This window comes from Schistocerca nitens, chromosome 3 (assembly GCF_023898315.1).
Source record: "Schistocerca nitens isolate TAMUIC-IGC-003100 chromosome 3, iqSchNite1.1, whole genome shotgun sequence".
Lineage (NCBI taxonomy): Eukaryota > Metazoa > Arthropoda > Insecta > Orthoptera > Acrididae > Schistocerca > Schistocerca nitens.
Window position 1 is genome coordinate 786,328,514 of NC_064616.1, and position 21,636 is coordinate 786,350,149.

General features: G+C 43.6%; 1 protein-coding gene across 1 annotated transcript in view; it reads right to left on the reverse strand.

The window, feature by feature from the left end:
- Positions 1-306: 306 nt before the first annotated feature.
- Positions 307-21,636, reverse strand: part of LOC126249765 (uncharacterized) — a 292,289-nt gene continuing 270,959 nt past the window's right edge. The window contains exon 3 of the mRNA XM_049951455.1: positions 307-1,213. Within this exon, the coding sequence (XP_049807412.1) occupies positions 1,044-1,213 (170 nt within the window). The 3' untranslated portion in view covers positions 307-1,043. The remainder of the gene's footprint in view (positions 1,214-21,636) is intronic.

A 21,636-nucleotide genomic window follows, 5' to 3' on the forward strand; every position in this document is an offset into this window, starting at 1 on the left:
TTCCTGTACATAATTCGTTTTTTCGAAAAACTAAATCCCGTTGTTCTATGCATGTAGAATGTGTGTTTGATAAATTTCAATCGATGATGGAGTAACTATTCGAATATTTGTTTAGAGAGTGGCAAATGTAAGAGAACCGCTAGTAGTGTGCTTTTTAACTAGCGACTGGGAACGCACAAATGAGTTGTGTTGTTTCCAGTATGCTATACTAAGGACGTAACATTTTTATAAAGTCTGAAATTTAAAACAAATATTTATGGACAGAGGTGGTATGATAAAGAAATAAATAAGACAATTGTTCTAAATAATTATAATAAAGTCGGTTTTACTTTACATAAGTTAATAAACGAAGCCATCGTTACGATGTTTGTCCACTAATACTGATACTTCCTAAGATACACATGTAAGTTCAATAATAAATAATAGTTAACATGATTCAGTTTTACAATTTTTTTATAATTTGACAATGATTCGTTTAGACAGACAGTACATTGTAATATTCGAACGTATTTGTTTTCGAAAATGGTTTCGGGAGGAAAGGAGGACAAAACTTTTTACTATAAGGCCTTTACAATCCAGAGTATGTGTACACTATCAAAAGACTTTTACGGTACATTTTTTCTACACCGAACCTCTTAGAACATTATTCTTTGTATCATACTTAGTAAGTAGTTATTATTAGACTTGAATTTCTAGTACGTTAAATATTATAGCGAAGGAATTTAGCTGAAAACTACATTACGAAGTAAACATGGAGAGGCATATGGTAACTGCTTCGTCTTCAGTAATTTACCTCATACGTAACACATAATGAGAGAAGTTACGTAACGAACGACAAGAGCTTGTAGCTGTTTATTGGATCAAAAGTTACCATAGACTAGTACACAACAGCCGCCTCATTCTTTGGGCAGTTACTGTAGGCAAGTTAATACGAAGACCACAGAACTACGTTTAGATTAGGATACACATCGTTCTAGCACACATACTAAGGAAGCTGGCGGTGAGTTTTGAGTTTGTGAGGGTTTGCGTGGAGTGGGGAGTGGCTAGCGGCCCCAGCGCAGGGGCTGCCCCAGCGGGCGTCGGCTGCCGCGAGTCTCCGCAGACAGCGCCTCCTGCGACGCGGGACGCGGCGTGCGCGGCCGCAGCAGCTGGTACACCGCCGACGTCAGAGGCCGCCAGCGCGACAGCATCGCCAGCATCGCGCGCTTCTCCGCTGCAACAAAGCAGAGACACGCGTCTGCATTAACCGTATTCCTATGTCGAATTTGCAAAATAGGACACAGAAAAGCTACCATCAATAGGTAGGCACACCTAGAATTGCACTCTCCAAAACTACGGTGCGGCACTTTTGGTACAGTGCATAAATGACGCAGTAAATGGTAGGATTACCAGTAGTAATGGTACCAATGGTAGGGGAGAAACATAAGTCAGAGAGGAATTGTTTGTTTGTTTGCTTGTTTTGCACATACACTACTGGCGTTTAAAATTGCTACAACAAGAAGAAATGCAGATGGTAAACGGGTATTCATTGGACAAATATATTATACTAGAACTGACATGTGATTACATTTGCACGCAATTTGGGTGTATAGGTCCTGAGAAATCAGTACCCAGAACAACCACCTCTGGCCGTAATAACGGTCTTGATACGCCTAGGCACTGAGTCAAACAGAGCTTGGATGGCGTGTACAGGTACAGCTGCCCATGCAGTTTCAACACGATACCACAGTTCATCAAGAGTTGTGACTGGCGTATTGTGACGAGCCAGTTGCTCGGTCACCATTGACCAGACGTTTTCAATTGGTGACAGATCTGGAGAATGTGCTGGCCAGGACAGAAGTCGATAATTTTCTGTATCCAGAAAGGCCCGTACAGCACCTGCAACATGCGGTCGTGCATTATCCTGCTGAAATGTAGGTTTCTCAGGGATCGAATGAAGGGTAGAGCCACGGGTCGTAACACTTCTGAAATGTAACGTCCACTGTTCAAAGTGTCGCCAATGCGAACAAGAGGTGACCGAGACGTGTAACCAATGGAAGCCCATTCCGTCACGCGGGGTGATACGCCAGTATGGCGATGACGAATACACGCTTCCAATGTGCGTTCACCGCGATGTCGCCAAACACGCATGCGACCATCGTGATACTGTAAACAGAACCTGGATTCATCCGAAAAAATGACGTTCTGCCATTCGTGCAGCCAGGTTCGTCGTTGAGTACACCATCGCAGGCGCCCCTGTCTGAGATGCAGCGTCAAGGGTAACCGCAGCCATGGTCTCCGAGCTGATAGTCCATGCTGCCGCAAACGTCGTCGAACTGTTCATGCAGATGGTTGTTGCCTTGCAAACGTCCCCATCTGTTGACTCAGGGATCGAGACGTGGCTGCACGATCCGTTACAGCCATGCGAATAAGATGCCTGTCATCTCGACTTCTAGTGATAAGAGACCGTTGGGATCCAGCACGGCGTTCCGTATTACCCTCCTGAACCCATCGATTCCATATTCTGCTAACAGTCATTGGACACGACCAACGCGTGCAGCAATGTCGCGATACGGTAAAGCGCAATCACGATAGGCTACAATCGACCTTAATCAAAGTCGGAAACATGATGGTACGCATTTCTCCTCCTTACACGAGGCATCACAACAACGTTTCACCAGACAACGCCGGTCAACTGCTGTTTGTGTACGAGAAATCGGTTGGAAACTTTCCTCATATCAGCACGTTGTAGGTGTCGCCTCCGGCGCCAACCTTATGTGAATGCTCTGAAAAACTAATCATTTGCAATTTAACAGCATCTTGTTCCTGTCGGCTAAATTTCGCGTCTGTATCACGTCATCTTTGTGGTGTAGCAATTTTAATGGCCAGTGGTGTAATTAGGACCGCACATCGTTCAGTGGTAAGAAGTATAGATTGCATTTTAGAAGGAAAAAAAGAAGCTGCACTTTCTGTAACCAAAATAATTACATTTTATGCAAGTACAGTTTACATGCACAAACATAGTCTAAGTAATTACTGTTTAAATCGAAATAATCAGTAACCAGCAGCATAAAAGAATTTTAATTTCTTAACCGGTTTTGGGTACTTAGTACCCTTCTTCAGAAGATTATACCTATCGCACTATTTGCAATGTGTCAACAATAAGTTGCATACAGTACAATGCCACGGCATAATTAATAGACGTGACTTTGTACGCTGACGGACCGTATGTTATTGTTGACACTCACATCTTATTGTTGACACTCGCAAATAAAGCTATAGGTGGAACCTTCTGAAGAAGGGAACTCAGTGCACGAAACCAATTGAGATAACAAATTTCTTTGATGCAACTGGTTGTTGATTATTGTCATTTATTCAACTACAGTTGCTGAGGATGAAAAAAAATACTATAATTATTGTAGTTATTTTGTACTCTACAGAACGTTCTTCATCATGACCAGAGGCATTAGTCTCCTTCCACTATTGATAAGTGCGAAAGTTGCCGCGCGGGATTAGCCGAGCGGTCTAGCGCTGCAGTCATGGACTGTGCGGCTGGTCCCGGCGGAGGTTCGAGTCCTCCCTCGGGCATGGGTGTGTGTGATTGTCCTTAGGATAATTTAGGTTAAGTAGTGTGTAAGTTTAGGGACTGATGACCTTAGCAGTTAAGTCCCAAAAAACAAAAAAAAATGTGCGAAAGTTGTTAGCAATAGCAGAAACACGTTTTATACAAGCTCGACAGAGTATTGAAGCGATGTTTAATATGTTTTTGTTTTGAATATTTTAAATTTTACCTTCCCTGGCGAAAATGCATTTTATATCACTATATGATAAACCTCTGATTTTTTTTATTTTAACTGCAACATCCCTCTGTTTCGCGTTACAAATCAACAATTTTCGAATAAAACCAGAGTTAAACATTTAAAATTTCAATTTTGCTATAAACACCTTTTGTTTTAACTAATACAAAGGAGGATAACTATGTACAACTAAAATGTTCTGTAGATTACGCAGTCCTTTATACATCCGTACACAGTTTGCAGATTATGATTTCTAGGGGAATCTAATGAGACGCTGATCGCTTACACAAACAAAACTATCGAAATGAGAGCTTTGCAACACACCTAACGTACAGGTAAAGCAGCTACCATCTTTCCAGAATGAGATTTTCACTCTGCAGCGGAGTGTGCGCTGATATGAAACTTCCTGGCAGATTAAAACTGTGTGCCCGACCGAGACTCGACACGACTCACGCCCGGCCTCACAGCCGTACTTCTGCCAGTATCTCGTCTCCTACCTTCCAAACTTTACAGAAGCTCTCCTGCGAACCTTGCAGAACTAGCACTCCTGAAAGAAAGGATATTGCGGAGACATGGCTTAGCCACAGCCTGGGGGATGGTTCCAGAATGAGATTTTCACTCTGCAGCGGAGTGTGCGCTGATATGAAACTTCCTGGCAGATTAAAACTGTGTGCCCGACCGAGACTCGAACTCGGGACCTTTGCCTTTCGCGGGCAAGTCTCGGTCGGGCACACAGTTTTAAGCTACCATCTTAATTGAATAAAGCTAATTGGGAAGATACCGTAGTCTATGCTTACTTACGATACTCTATGGTAGCCTATAGTAGTTTTACAACTCTAGGCACATCGGAACATATTTTGTTTGAAAATCATCAGTATATTGAATTTTAGGTAGGGAGTGAATATGAGAGTGGCATAGTCAATATTGGAGAATAGTGGCAGCTGATTGATAACATAGCGAATAATATATCCTAAGTTAAAGTAGATGAACACCAAAATACAAGAAGACTTGACCAAGAAAGTGAATTCAATAGAAATCAAAACAGTTCGTTTAGAATTACAGACCAGCAATTTCTAATTACTGCTGTAGATGGAGAAACAACACATGGAGCTATGACAAGATCAAGACGTGGTCTTCCCAATGATGCGAGTATTCAAAAGTGTAAGGAATATCAGTGACAATAGAATTACTAATAGAAGATAATTTTACTTAGTGTAACAGAGGGCTGGGTCGGGCGTCCGGAGCCGCCCTTCTTCCGGGAGATTCCAGGACAAAATGGCACCTGACGAGTCCGTTGGAGATGTATGTGATGGTGATACAGCACCACTCTGACGGTGTAGAGCCACCAGACTGATACCAGAACAGCGTTGATACAGAGCTCATCTCGTGCTCAGAGAAAGAAATGAATTTCGTTTCAGAAAGACCTCTAGTGACATCTAGTGACCTTGATAACGTAACGCTGAACAGAGTAACTGCCCGCATCTCGTGGTCGTGCGGTAGCGTTCTCGCTTCCCACGCCCGGGTTCCCGGGTTAGATTCCCGGCGGGGTCAGGGATTTTCTCTGCCTCGTGATGGCTGGGTGTTGTGTGCTGTCCTTAGTTTAGTTAGGTTTAAGTAGTTCTAAGTTCTAGGGGACTGATGACCGTAGATGTTAAGTCCCATAGTGTTCAGAGCCATTTGAACCATTTGAACAGAGTAATTTTCGCTAGTACTCTGATTGTACTAATATAAAGTGCCAATGATTAGTTATATTTTGTTTTTCTTCAGTGGTCAAGTATGTATTCTGGGCTCCAAGCAACAATTGCACATGGAACTCATATACAGGGTGTCCCAGAAATGTTGGGACAAACTTCGAGTGGTTGTAGAGGGTGTCTTGAAGAACAAATCGAGGATAGGAATCAATTCCCGGTAACGTCAACCAACGACTCTACAGAGCGTCTAAGTTATGGGTACCGGTGCCTCCTATTAGGCCACTTATTCGGCAGCAAAAGTGACTTTTATGCTGACGAAACGTAAGCGGAACTTCTCGCAATGTTGTTTGTTATTCAGTGATCGCGACTAACACGATCGCCAGTGGATAAGATGGAACCAGCCGCTGCATCGGAAACCTTGTCTCCTATCAATACGATGCTCCGTTGCCTCAATGGATGACAGTTTCGGACATGGGCTTCCTTCCGCAGTTTATTTTTCTTCTCGCACCCCCTAAAATCTCCGTTTCTCGGTATACGAGAGAAACTGCTAATGGAAACTCGTGCCTGAAACCGTCATCAACCTAGGCAACAGAGACTTGCATTCATAGGCAACAAAGCTTGTCTACGCAGCAGCTAACTCCGTCTTCTCCTTAGTGATCGTCGCAATCAGTCACGATCACTGAATAATAAACAACTTTGCGAGACGTTCCGCCTACGGCCCGTCAGCGTACAAAGTCACTTTCACTGATGAAACGGTGGCCTAGGGGCAGGCACCGGTGTCTATAACTTCGACGCTCTATAGCGTCGTTGGATGAGGTTGTCGGACACGGGTTCCTCTCTTGATTTGTTCCTACACAACCCTATACAAACCTTCTAATTTTTCCACAACATTTCTGGGACACCCTGTATAAAATGGCACATCTCTTTAAAGTGACGCCTTCCTAGTATTTAGTATAGAGGGTTAGGTGTTGGGTACTTAGGATAGATTGTTCTAGCTCTAGAAAATTTATTCCATGCATAATAATGATTGTATGAATGCATACTTTAATGTTTGCACAATTACAGTTTGTGAGACAAAAACATACGTTTCCATTAGGTAACGAGGTAGCAGAAATAATAACCATCTTCCTGAACAATCAAATTTCAACACAGGGTGTTGCAGAAGAAAACTGACATGGTTTCCGTAAACTGAGATCCTGTGAATCTCACTTCGTTCAGTTTCACGGACATAGGCACCCAGGCAAATGCTGTGGTCGTTTATTTCCGGAGGAAATTCGATAAAGTTGCAATTCTCATTAAGTGAAAAAAAAGATACGAGCTTGTTCGGTATCAAACCAGATTTTTTACCCGATTCAGGGCTTCCTTTCTGGCAGACGGGACTCAATACGTTGTACTTAACGAGACAAAATTGACAAATTTAAAGGCTATTTGGGAAGTATACCGGAGCGGTATAAATCGGTTACTGATAACAAAATATAGACTGAACCACCCAAAGCTTTTAGCCCGGTTCAAGATATCGAAATGATCAAAAGTATCCGGACACCCCCAAAAATATACGTTTTTCATATTAGGTGTATTGTGCTGCCACCTACTGTCAGGTACTCCATATCAACGACCTCAGTAGGCATTAGACATCGTGAGAGAGCAGAATAGGGCGCTCCATGGAACTCACGGACTTCGAACGTTCCCGTCAGGTGATTTGGTGTCACTTATGTCATACGTCTGTATGCGAGATTTCCACACTCCTAAACATCCCTAGGTCCACTGTTTCCGATGTCATAGTGAAGTGGAAACGTTAAGGGACACCTACAGCACAAAATCGTACAGACCGATCTCGTCTGTTGACTCATAGAGACCGCCGACAGTTGGAGGGGGTCGTAATGTGTAATGGGTAGACATTTATGCAGACCATCATACAGGAATTCCAAACTGCATTAGGATCCACTGCAAGTACTATGACAGTTAGGCGGTAGGTGAGAAAACCTGGATTTCATGATCGAGCGGCTGCTCATAAGCCACACATCACGCCGGTATATGCAAAACGACGCCTCGCTTTATGTAAAGTGCGTAAACATTGGACGATTGAACAGTGGAAAAACGTTGTATCGAGTGACGAATCAAGGTACACAATGTGGCGATCCGATGGCTAGGATGTGGGTTTGGCGAATGCCGGTGAACGTCATCTGCCAGCGTGTGTAGAGCCAACAGTAAAATTCGGAGGCGGTAATGTTATGGTGTGTTCGTGTTTTTCATTTAGGGGACCGGCACACCTTGTTGTTTTGCGTGGCGCTATCACAGCACAGGCCTACACTACTGTTTAAGCACCTTCTTGCTTACCACTGCCGAAGAGCAATTCGGGGATGGCTATTGCATCTTTCAACACGATCGATCACCTGTTCATAAAGCTCGGCTTGTTGTTACACGACAATAACATCCCTGTAATGGACTGGCCTGCACAGAGTGCTGACCTGAATCCTATGCAACACCTTTGAGATGTTTTGGAACGGCGACTTAGTGCCAGACCACACCGACCGACATCGATACTTCTCCTCAGTGCAGCACTCAGTGCAGCACTACGTGAAGAATGGGCTGCCATTCCCCAAGAAACCTTCCAGCACCTGATTGAACGTATGGCTGCGGGAGTGTAAGCTGTCAGCATGGCTAAGGGTGGTTCAACACCACACTGAATTCCAGCATTACCGATGGAGGGCGCCACGAATTTGTAAGTCATTTTCAGCCAGGTACCCCGATACCTTTGATCACATAATGTATGATAGTTGGAAGAGGGGCATGTAATTTTGATGTATGGATAACGCCCTTAACTCTTGTATCAAAAGAGGTATTGAAGCAAGTATGTTTTTCAATTCAATGGTATACATTTTAATACGACATTCAAAAGATCTTGAAAAGACGACGACAATGACGCTACGCTGATTAATTTAGGTGTTGAAATATTTCGCAGAAGTATCCAAGTAAGGTGGTAAAGTTGAAAATAAAGCAGACAGAATCGGCTATTACTGTGCAAACGCCGGCCAGTGAGGCTTTCGTGCCAGGCTCCGTCACCTAAGCTGCAAAAAGGCAGGCTTACCTGCGTATGTCCCTCTTGGCCCCAAGTTACAGGACGCAGGACGATTGTTGTAAATGGAGTTATATGGTAACTTCTAGCACACAGGAGGGGCTTAGGAAAACAATTTGAAATCTGTCCATATGCTGATGTTCAAGTCAACAGCTTTTTTGAAAACAAGTAAACACTTAAGAAGTTTGATACAACGTGGAATCCTGCCGTGGGACAAGCTCACTGCAGTTTTTACACGGCAATAGCCGATACCTGCCCCATTGTGTCTTTCTATTTTAGCACTTTGCATGGATATTTTCGTGGAAGTTCAACACCAACATTAAAAAGTGTTATATAACTGTACTGCTGTTTCCAAAAGTTTACGAACGACGTTAAAAACACATCGTTCCATTTGAAAAAGAAACCATACTTGCGTCATTACCTCAGTTGATACAAAGGTAAGGATATAACCCATACAACATAATGACGTGCTCCTCTGCCCACTAACAGTTATCGATAGCGTCGTTTCAGTGTCTTGAATCGTCACGAAATAACACGGCTTGACAAAAAAAGTGCAAAATCCGTGGGCGGGGGATGGGGGGTTGCGGGGAGAGGGGTGGGAGGCAACGATATGAAACTACACGGATGTGAGGGTATATGATGTTACTTCAGTTATTACTAACCAGAATCAAACTTAGCTGGCGGCTACACGGGTAGCGGAGGCTGTGTGGCGTGGACTGGGCGGTTTTTTAGGTTAGAAGGCCTCGGGAAAGTACGGGGTGGGCTGCAATCTCAAAGGGTGCATGGCAGATACAGGACGTGCTTGGATCAAGGAACAGTCGGAATTGTAGTTGTAAATTGTTGTAGTTGTGCTGGGAAAGTCCCTGAGCTTCAAGCGCTAATAGAAAGCACAGAAGCTGAAATCGTTATAGGTACAGAAAGCTGGCTAAAGCCTGAAATAAGTTCTGTAGAAATTTTTACGAAGTCTCAGACGGTGTTCAGGAAAAATAGATTAGGCAGAATTGGTGGTGGAGTGTTTGGATCTGTCAGTAGTGGTTTATCTTGTAATGAAGTCGAAGTAGATACTCCGTGCGAATTGGTATGGGTGGAGGTTATACTTAACAGCCGAACTAAGTTAATAATTGGCTCCTTCTACCGACCCCAAGACTCCGATGATATAGTTGCTGAACAGTTCAGAGAAAATTTGAGTCTCGTAACAAATAAATACCCCACTCATACGGTTATAGTTGGTGGGGACTTCAACCTTCCCTCGATATGTTGGCAAAAATACTTGTTCAAAACCGGTGGTAGGCAGAAAACATCTTCCGAGATTGTCCTAAATGCTTTATCCGAAAATTATTTCGAGCAGTTAGTCCACGAACCCACGCGAATTGTAAATGGTTGCGAAAACACACTTGACCTCTTAGCCACAAACAATCCAGAGCTAATAGAGAGCATCATGACTGATACAGGGATTACTGATCACAAGGGCGTTGTAGTTAGGCTCAATACCGTTTCTTTCAAATCTACCAGAAACAAACGCAAAATAATTTTATTTAAAAAAGCGGATAAAGTGTCACTAGAAGCCTTCCTAAGAGACAATCTCCATTAATCTCCATTCCTTCCGAACTGACTGTGCAAATGTAGGCGAGATGGGGCTCAAATTCAAAGATATAGCAGCAACAGCAATTGAGAGATTCATACCTCATAAATTGGTAAGAGATGGAACTGATCCCCCATGTTATACAGGTCAGAACGCTGTTGCAGAGGCAACGGAAAAAGCATGCGAAGTTCAGAAGAACGCGAAATCCCGAAGATTGGCTAAAATTTACAGACGCGCGAAATTTGGCACGGACTTCAATGCGAGATGCCTTTAATAGGTTCCACAACGAAACATTGTCTCGAAATTTGGTAGAAAATCCGAAGAAATTCTGGTTGTATGTAAAGTACACAAGCGGCAAGTCGCAGTCAATACCTTCGCTGCGCAGTGCCGATGGTACTGTTACCGACGACTGTGCCGCTAAATCGGAGTTATTGAACGCAGTTTTCCGAAATTCCTTCACCAGGGAAGACGAATGGAATATTCCAGAATTTGAAACACGAACAGCTACTAGCATGAGTTTCTTAGAAGTAGATACGCTTGATGCGGGCAAGTCTTCAGGTCCAGACTGTATACCGATTAGGTTCCTTTCAGATTACGCTGATACAATAGCTCCCTACATAGCAATCATATACAACCGCTCGCTCACCGATAGATCTGTACCTACAGATTGGAAAATTGCGCAGGTCTCACCAGTGTTTAAGAAGGGTAGTAGGAACTACAGACCTATATCATTGACGTCGGTTTGCAGTAGGGTTTTGGAGCATATACTGCATTCAAACATTATGAATCACCTCGAAGGGAACGATCTATTGATACGCAATCAGCATGGTTTCAGAAAAAAATCGTTCTTGTGCAACGCAGCTAGCTCTTTATTCGCACGAAGTAATGGCCGCTATCGACAGGGGATCTCAAGTTGATTCCGTATTTCTAGATTTCCGGAAAGCTTTTGACACCGTTCCTCACAAGCGACTTCTAATCAAGCTGCGGGCCTGGGGTATCGTCTCAATTGTTCGACTGGATTCGTGATTCCCTGTCAGGGAGGTCGCAGTTCGTAGTAATAGACGGCAAATCATCGAGTAAAACTGAAGTGATATCAGGTGTTCCCCAGGGAAGCGTCCTGGGACCTCTGCTGTTCCTGATCTATATAATTGACCTGGGTGACAATCTGAGCAGTTCTCTTAGGTTGTTCGCAGATTATGCTGTAATTTACCGTCTAGTAAGCTCATCCGAAGACCAGTATCAGTTGCAAAGTGATTTAGAAAAGATTGCTGTATGGTGTGGCAGGTGGCAGTTGACGCTAAATAACGAAAAGTGTGAGGTGATCCACATGAGTTCCAAAAGAAATCCGTTGGAATTCGATTACTCGATAAATAGTACAATTCTCAAGGCTGTCAATTCAACTAAGTACCTGGGTGTAAGAATTACGAACAACTTCAGTTGGAAAGACCACATAGATAATATTGTGGGGAGGGCGAGCCAAAGGTTGTGTTTCATTGGCAGGACACTTAGAAGATGCAACAAGTCCACTAAAGAGACATCTTACACTACACTCGTTCGTACTTTGTTGGAATATTGCTGCGCGGTGTGTGATCCTTACCGGGTGGGATTGACGGAGGACATTGAAGGGGTGCAAAGAAGGGCAGCTCGTTTTGTATTATCACGTAATAGGGGAGAGAGGATGTAGGATGAACTTAGCAGTATGACCCCTTATCACTATGGTTTTTCACATCCTCTGGCCTGAATGCACGCACTAATTCGGTTCAGAAGGGTGTCAAAAGTCGTGCTGCCTCCTCAGGCGAGTTGGCCGACATATATTGTAATTGGTTCTTTATATCCCGGATATTGAGACTACGACCGTGTTAAAGTCCGACCTGGAGCCACATATATTCTGATGGGATATTACTGCCGCAACTCATCATCACTCAGACAATTCACAGAGACACGAGCCATGTATAGACAAACGTTGTCCTGTTTAAAATTGTCGCATGAGAGATAAAACATGAGGTCTCCGGATGTTCGTGATGATCCGCTGTGTCGTCAGAGTCATCTCGATCACTACAAGGTGTAGCCCGAAATTACCCCTTATGGCTACTCACACCACGACGAAAAGGGTATCGCAGTTGTTCCTCTCTAAAACATTGGAAGAATGTAAAAGTTGCCCAGGTCGCTGCCGGTCATCCGGGATAGCGCAGAACCACTATTCATCGCTCAATAAAATGCTACGACATTCATCAGCAGTCCTTGCATCCCGGTGACGGTAGCACTCCAGGGACAGACGTTTGTGTTGTAATGTTAACAACAGCTTACGAATGGGACGGTAATTCCCTAGTCCTGCTGCTGTTAGTCTCCGACCAATGATGTGGGATGACAGAGAATATTGAAGGCAGGAGCTCCTCATATGCTCAGTATTTATTGCACAATTATATTGTGTCAATATATTGATCAAAAGGGGGTGGCAAAGAACGGCACAGTATTTCTGCGCAATATTTATGCCCGAGACAGTTTGAACTCTGCATTCGTAGCCAACATGTTGGAGCTCGACGATATAAACTGAATATAACCGGAAGCACCAAAGAAACTGGTATAGGCACGCGTATTCAAAAACAGAGATATGTAAACTGGCAGACTACGAGGCTGCGGTCGGCAACGCCTATATAAGACAAGTGTCAGGCGCAGTTGTTACCGTTCACGCCGACCGTTAGGACACCATCTAGATGCCAGGCTCATATCGCCTGGAGGCATAGCTCACAAGCTTGAACGCCACCGGACAACAGGGACCCATCTGTCTCTGTCACGTAGCAGCAGTGCAGTTGTTAGATCGGTTACTGCTGCTGCAATGCCAAGTTATCAAGGTTTAAGTGAGTTTGAACGTGGTGTTATAGTCGGCGCACGAGCGATGGGACACACCATCTCCGATGTAGCGATGAAGTGGAGATTTTTTCGCATGACCATTTCACGAGTGTGCCGCGAATATCAGGAATCCGGTAAAACATCAAATCTCCGACATCTCTGCGGCCGGAAACAGATCCGGCAAGAACGTCGACTGAAGAGTGTCAGCGTGCGAACCATTCAACGACATCGATATTGGCTTTCGGAGCCAAAGGCCCACTCGTGTACGCTTGATGACTGCACGATACAAAGCTTTACGCCTTGCCTGTGTCCGTCAACACCGACTTTGGACAGTTGATGACTGCAAGCATGTTGCCTGGTCGAATGAGTCTCGTTTCAAATCCTATCGAGCGGATGGATGTATACAGGTATGGAGACAACCTCATAAATCCATGGACCCAGCATGTCAGCAGGGGATTGTTCAGGCTGGTGGACGCTCTATAATGGTGTGGGGCGAGGGCAGTTGGAGTGATATGGGACCCCTGATACGTCTAGGTACGACTCTGACAGGTGGCACGTATGTAAGGATTCTGTCTTATCACCTGAATCCATTCATGTCCATTATGCATTACAGCAGGACAATGCGACACCCCACACGTTCAGAATTGCTAAAGAATGGCTTCAGGAACACTCTTCTGAGTTTAAACACTTCCGCTAGCCACCAAACTCCCCAGATATGAACATTATTGAGCATATCTGGGATGCCTTGCAAGGTGCTGTTCAGCAGAAATCTCCGCCCTCTCGTACTCTTACGGATTTATGGACAGCCCTGCACTATTCACGGTGTCATTTCCCTCCAGCACTACTTCAGACATTTGTTGAGACCATGGCATGTCGTGTTGCAGCATTTCTGCGCGCTCGCGGGGGACCCTACACGGTATTAGGCAGGTGCACCACTTTCTTTGGCTCTTCAGTGTAGGACGCGTTTGTATGCAGAAAGGACGAAAGAGTGGAAAAGGGGCTCATTCATTGTAGCATCGACTCTTAAGCCGCCACAACTAATTGCAAAGTAAACAAGTGAACTATGTAATTTATGGTACACGTGTCCTGCTTTCTGTGCATTTCTTTGCCGTAACAACAGTTGCAAACGAAATCAAATAATTATTTACTAATTACTGATTGAAAGCTTACATGATCTTGTGTCCGTGATGTGACAAGTGTTGCAAGAAAAATAAAAATGAAACTTCCTGGCAGATTAAAACTGTGTGCCGGACCGAGACTTGAACTCGGGACCTTTGCCTTTTCATTCTGAAAATAAAAATGTACCGCCTTTGGACAGCTGATTTGACCTTATTTGCCAGTTCTGAAAACTTCTACAAGGAAAATAAACATTTCTGGTTATTGTCATGACACCATAATCTTCAGTTTGCTTTGTTATTGTGGAAATCGAGATATCTGGAGTTTCCTCAGAAGTCAGGGATTTCATTTCCCAAAGTACCACATGTTCCTCTTATACACACCCTCGAGCACACTCCCTGATGTTTGCCCATTCATTTTTCTTAGTTCTTTGCAAGTATTAGTTCGGAGAGAACTGAATTTCTCTCGATGTCGGCAGAAATTGCCGTTTAATGTCCAATGCTACCCTTATACGGTACAGTATATTGCGTACAATATACCGCGCAATATTCCAGTTACAACATAAAATTTGCTTCCCACTCAGCAGTGATTGCAGATACTATTGTAAGTTGTAACGGGACATCCTCCTCTAGCATTACTTTTCCTCAACAGTCGTCGTCGATACCAGTATTATTTTTCTAATTTTGGACAGGTCAGTAATATCTCAGTTGCTTTTCTGAAAGCTTTCATATAATTTTATACACACTATGTTATATTTCAAGTTAAAATGTATGAAAATGAATTACTTTATAAAATGTTTCAGTCTTTATGTCATAATCGGTAAGTACTAGTTCTGAATGTACAGTTGAAATTACACTCCTGGAAATGGAAAAAAGAACACATTGACACCGGTGTGTCAGACCCACCATACTTGCTCCGGACACTGCGAGAGGGCTGTACAAGCAATGATCACACGCACGGCACAGCGGACACACCAGGAACCGCGGTGTTGGCCGTCGAATGGCGCTAGCTGCGCAGCATTTGTGCACCGCCGCCGTCAGTGTCAGCCAGTTTGCCGTGGCATACGGAGCTCCATCGCAGTCTTTAACACCGGTAGCATGCCGCGACAACGTGGACGTGAACCGTATGTGCAGTTGACGGACTTTGAGCGAGGGCGTATAGTGGGCATGCGGGAGGCCGGGTGGACGTACCGCCGAATTGCTCAACACGTGGGGCGTGAGGTCTCCACAGTACATCGATGTTGTCGCCAGTGGTCGGCGGAAGGTGCACGTGCCCGTCGACCTGGGACCGGACCGCAGCGACGCACGGATGCACGCCAAGACCGTAGGATCCTACGCAGTGCCGTAGGGGACCGCACCGCCACTTCCCAGCAAATTAGGGACACTGTTGCTCCTGGGGTATCGGCGAGGACCATTCGCAACCGTCTCCATGAAGCTGGGCTACGGTCCCGCACACCGTTAGGCCGTCTTCCGCTCACGCCCCAACATCGTGCAGCCCGCCTCCAGTGGTGTCGCGACAGGCGTGAATGGAGGGACGAATGGAAACGTGTCGTCTTCAGCGATGAGAGTCGCTTCTGCCTTGGTGCCAATGATGGTCGTATGCGTGTTTGGCGCCGTGCAGGTGAGCGCCACAATCAGGACTGCATACGACCGAGGCACACAGGGCCAACACCCGGCATCATGGTGTGGGGAGCGATCTCCTACACTGGCCGTACACCACTGGTGATCGTCGAGTGGACACTGAATAGTGCACGGTACATCCAAACCGTCATCGAACCCATCGTTCTACCATTCCTAGACCGGCAAGGGAACTTGCTGTTCCAACAGGACAATGCACGTCCGCATGTATCCCGTGCCACCCAACGTGCTCTAGAAGGTGTAAGTCAACTACCCTGGCCAGCAAGATCTCCGGATCTGTCCCCCATTGAGCATGTTTGGGACTGGATGAAGCGTCGTTTCACGCGGTCTGCACGTCCAGCACGAACGCTGGTCCAACTGAGGCGCCAGGTGGAAATGGCATGGCAAGCCGTTCCACAGGACTACATCCAGCATCTCTACGATCGTCTCCATGGGAGAATAGCAGCCTGCATTGCTGCGAAAGGTGGATATACACTGTACTAGTGCCGACATTGTGCATGGTCTGTTGCCTGTGTCTATGTGCCTGTGGTTCTGTCAGTGTGATCATGTGCTGTATCTGACCCCAGGAATGTGTCAATAAAGTTTCCCCTTCCTGGGACAATGAATTCACGGTGTTCTTATTTCAATTTCCAGGAGTGTATTTTTTTTTAGAAACATATGAAATTACGAGCTATTGGAACACCTAAAATTTATTTTATTAATTACGCAATACCTTTACTGGTTATTATGTTTATTTCTGGATTCATTTATGAAATAATAATCGAAAGTAATAATGTAACAAACTAGTAGAAATTCATTTGTTAAGAAAAATTGTAAATCATTTGTAATATGGTTATTTCCGCAGAGTGGGAGGGTCGTAAGCACGCCTCTGATGTGATCGGACGTATTTTTGTATTTTGTGCGAACAATGTAATTTCGGCTTTGTTTGTGTGAAAAATGATAAGACTGTATGATATACTAAAATGTGAAAAAATATATGTACATAAAAACAAAAATGCTGCAACAAAAATCTTAAAATTTATTTTGATCAATCCAACCGTGAGGACCTAATATGTGACATTTTCAGCTTCAAGAATCAGACCACTAGACAAGAAGAACTGGAGCCAACTCTACATGACGAGCTAAGTAAGCTAGAAAGTTTATTGCAATCTTCGCTCCTCTCAAATCTTCATAAAAGACTATTGTGGACAATAGGTGGAATTAGGAAGGAGGAGAAGATTACAAAGTGATATTGACATAGTTCTAAAAAAAATAGACATTGTCTGCCTACGACATCCTATTGTAGACCTGTTTCAGGTGTCTTGCATGAAAACTGCAACTTCCCCTTCTTAGCAGATCTGTAATACCAGTTTACACTAGGAAGAGAAGTACTACTCTCCATTAATGGTTTTAACACACTTTTTTGACATACTGTGATTATATTCTTGAATGAATTTCTGCACACTCGCAGCGACCAAGTCTGAGCGCTCACTAATCGTTTTAAAATTGGAATAATGCAAACGTTTCTTCCAGCCAGTGGCCTCTCAGAACTCGCCAACTTTAGTGTTTACGTAAGGTGAAAGAGTTGCCTTGTAAGTTTCTGTCGGTAAAGTTTAATCATTAAAGTTGTTCGCTCTAAAGTAGAGATTTTCAATCAGCTATAACAGTCTAATTCAGTTAGTCACATCAAAATCATTCCACTTGACATGCGGTATTTAACATGAACGGCGTTACGGAAGGCAGACAAATAAAAAATTCTATCTGACTCACTAGACTGTTACAACATAGTTCCGAGAATCCAAGTCCCGCACATGTGACACAGAAAATTTACAAACTATGACGACGTCCGAAGCAGAGTACGGAGAGAGACGCACCCCGTGTCGAATAACACGCTTGACCCTTTCACTGTTTTAACTTCAAAGTCAGCTACTAATTAAGCCGTAAATTTATCAGGTTTATAACACATCCCAGGCAGAGAGCGGCGAGACGTGGAAGCTGCATCTAGTAACAGGGGAGAGTCCTTCACTGGTGGTCCATATACGCAATTTTCTTTACGGGCGTGGACGACACTAGCTACACTCTGGTCTGAACAACTCAAACCAGTGGCAGCTCATGAGTATAATTCTGCATGTTCAAAAATTTTTAGATTCAGATAAATGTGAGAGTGTGAAATTAATAACGTCTGCTGTATAACAGTGATGCTTATCAACAAGTTTATACAACTACATCCACTGCCAATAATAATAACAGTAATAATAATAATAATAAGATGCATAACTTATCTGACAAAAGGAAGAATTGCTTTTGTGGAATTTTATTGTTTTGTACATAATTAAGTACAGTTTAGGGCAATAACGAAATAATGTGTAAGGTTTCGTAATTCTCCATTTCGCGTTTTTGTGTAAGTGCTTTTCCACTTTTTCGGCCAAATATATAAGATGTATTAGTTCACGAATTTACTTTCGCTCTGAAAATCAGATGTCCGCAGCTCGTGGTTGTGCGGTAGCGTTCTCGCTTCCCACGCCCGGGTTCCCGGGTTCGATTCCCGGCGGGGTCAGGGATTTTCTCTGCCTCGTGATGACTGGGTGTTGTGTGTTGTCCTGAGGTTAGTTAGGTTTAAGTAGTTCTAAGTTCTAGGGGACTGATGACCATAGATGTTAAGTCCCATAGTGCTCAGAGTCATTTGAACAATTTTTTTGAAAATCAGATATTCTTTCGGTGCATCCACGCAACAACTTGTGCTAAATGTGCAATTTCTTGTTAAATGTTCGCTTGTAGTCACGCTCATTTGATTTCGTCATTCTCCCAATCAAAGGATCTGTTGTCAGAGGCCTTAATTCCTTTGCACCTAACTTTTCGTGGTAATTTACCTTTATGTTCCCAGAATGAGATTTTCACTCTGCAGCGGAGTCCGCGCTGATATGAAACTTTATGACAGACTAAAGCTGTGTGCCGAACTCGGGAACGTTGCCTTTCATGGGCAAGTGCTCTACCGACTGAGGCAACCAAGTGCGACTCACGACCTGTCCTCCATTTGTGGAAATGATTAAATACGCGTAGTAAGTTCTACCAACATGGTCACTTGACTAGAATACAAATGAGGTGCTGAGATCCATAAGTGCCTAAAGCACATCGCTGTCGACCCCTCTTTTAAGTGAGTGTCAGAGAAACCAGTGATACAGCTTTTCATGAATTTTCATATACACATTGTAGGCATACAACACAGATAAACATGACTCACTATAGGGTCAACATATCTCAGAATCGTCAATAAATGGTACAGTCTCAAAATCGAAAGTGATGTGCTTTAGGCCCTTATGATTCTCAGCGCCTCAAATTGATTACTGTATGATAAAATTCATAACTTAATACACTTTAACTCTTTGAGAAACCCAGAAAATAGGTTTACTGTCAGTACACCATTAACAAATACTGACGTCCGATCTAATTTTACTATAGTATATAGTGTGTGAATTAGCGTATCTGATGAGTGTGCTATCATCTAGCAGGATTTACGCCGAGCGAACGGGGATAAAAATCTGCCCCAGTATGTTACCACGTGGTGGCACTGACGTAAACTTAAAAGGGCTAGCTGTGCACACTGTGAACTGTGCACATTGTTTATCAAATCCGTATGTATTTGGCCTGTATGGCAATTACGTCACGTGAGTTGCACATGCGCAAAAGCTCCATAAAACGTGCACAACTGAAGGTGTGCTCGCTACCCTGATGCCAAGTTTCATGGATTCTAAAGGAGCAGTAGCATGGTAGATTTAAGTGCCGTACCTTTCAGATTGCAGCATCTATGTTACGTTTAACTGTAGTCACAGAAAAGTAACCAATAAATCCGCAAGATGTCGAAAGTAAGGGTATTCATGTGCTCTTGTTCTCTTACACAGCAGCCGCCACTGGCTCAAACGCACACCTGCCTGTAGTAATCACACTAGTTTTGAATACTATATATGAATATTGCTCTCCAGTTTGGGACTTCGTAATGACTACACAATTTTTTGAAAAGGGATACTTTCCCGAGTGAAGTTCATTATCTAGCAGGATAAAGTAATACCGTTTTTTATAGACGTGGTGCATACCGCTGTGTGCTCTGAGAAATCGGTTCAGATGTGTATCGTGGCTACAGTATTTAAGGCGCAGCACTCAAAAGCCAAACCACGTCGAATACTTTTCACTCTACAACATATTAAAATTTCAAAATTGTAAGTCCAAATCTACACTGATGCAAGTAAAATATGTTTATCGCTAGTTTTTCGTGAATTTACTCATTTCATATTGCAAAAACAGAACACTAAACATAATGAATGTGTTTTACGTATCAGATTACATGTTTTTTTTCAAATTTGAACTTCCTATCTTCATTCGCTGGCAGCCATAAAAAGGAATCGGAAAACACGCGATAACTTCAAAATTCCTTATTCACCTTCTTTAAAGTTTTTCGAATGTTACTTCTTTCCATTTGCAACAACGAAATGATTCCGAAGGATTACACAATAATCGTGATATCACTCGACTGCGTTGCATGCGGACGGCATTAGGGAGCACTTGCTATCCTAATCGAAACCATTTGGCTGTCCTGATCGAATAGAGAGAGCCTTATAGGTAATAGAGAGTAGGGTAGAGAAGTCCATACTTGCTTCCCCACGGCTTCTGACTAGGGATACTTTATAAGACCCAGGACTGGGGACTGGAATCACGGAAATGAAGAAGTTGGTCGGACTTTCTCAGTCAGCAGTCATTGGAGTTACCGAAAATGTGTGCTGAAACTGATAGCTAATGAAAAGAAAGACGGGAGCAGGTCTCGACGTCGAGGTCACTGCAGGTGGTACTCGATTTAGAAGCGAATCAGCCGTTATCTTGTTGAAGGAGCCGTCCTGACATTCACCTGAAGTAAATCATGGCTGCCACGGAAATGCTATGTCTGGGTGGTAGGACTGGCTTTTGACAGAATAGTAACTATTTACGACATAACTTACATCCGAGAACGATATTAAGGAAGTTAGGAATTTTTTGGTGCACAATGATTGTTCCACTTTTTCATAAACGGAGTTCCGCAACAGATAAGCTGTATGTGGTCCATTGTCGAGCCGACGACATTGTCCATGACAAGTAAAATGGATACAGATGCATCTTTACTGGGCCATTGAACGATGGGAAACCGTTGTCTTTTCAAAGGGATCGCATTTCCAGTTACATTACGTCGAATGGCATGAGAAGGTACGCACGCCGCCTTCCAGAATGCTTACTCGACACATGTAATCATGGGTTTTATCATGTCAGTTGTGGAAACATTATGTCACGAGGGCCTTCACTGGGGTTTGTGAGATCTGTGACTATTACGGCAAATATAGTGACATCCGTGGACTGAGTCACTATTATTTCTGATCACTTAATGTCTGATGCATTCCCCAGTAGACATGGTAGCTTCCAGATGAGCAATTACCCATGCCGCAAGACCTTGTTTATGCAACAATGATCTGAGAAGTATTATACTTAATTACACCTTTTTTTTCTGGCCCCAAAAACCGTCCACTGTCGGCGCAAAGGAATAGAGCTTGCTTGCCAGCACAGTACAAGAAATAACCTGTTCATAGCCTATGAGAATTGCAAGGCTATCGGAAAATTAGAGCAGTCTACATCCGTCCACGTACCGACTGAGGTTTAGAATCCATGACAGTATAACTGGTGTATAATCTCCATGCAAATTGTGGACCAGTGCTATTATAATAATGTTTTTGTTTAGCTGTTATTGACCAGTGTCATCCTCGCACTTCTAGTTTGACTACAAACACCTGTCTTCTACTAAGTCGAATGAATGTTCTACATTCCGGAGGATCTTCTCACTATAGTTGTATTAGCACGAAATGTGGATCTAATCTAATCTAAAAAGGTCAACGCTAAACTACGATGATACCAT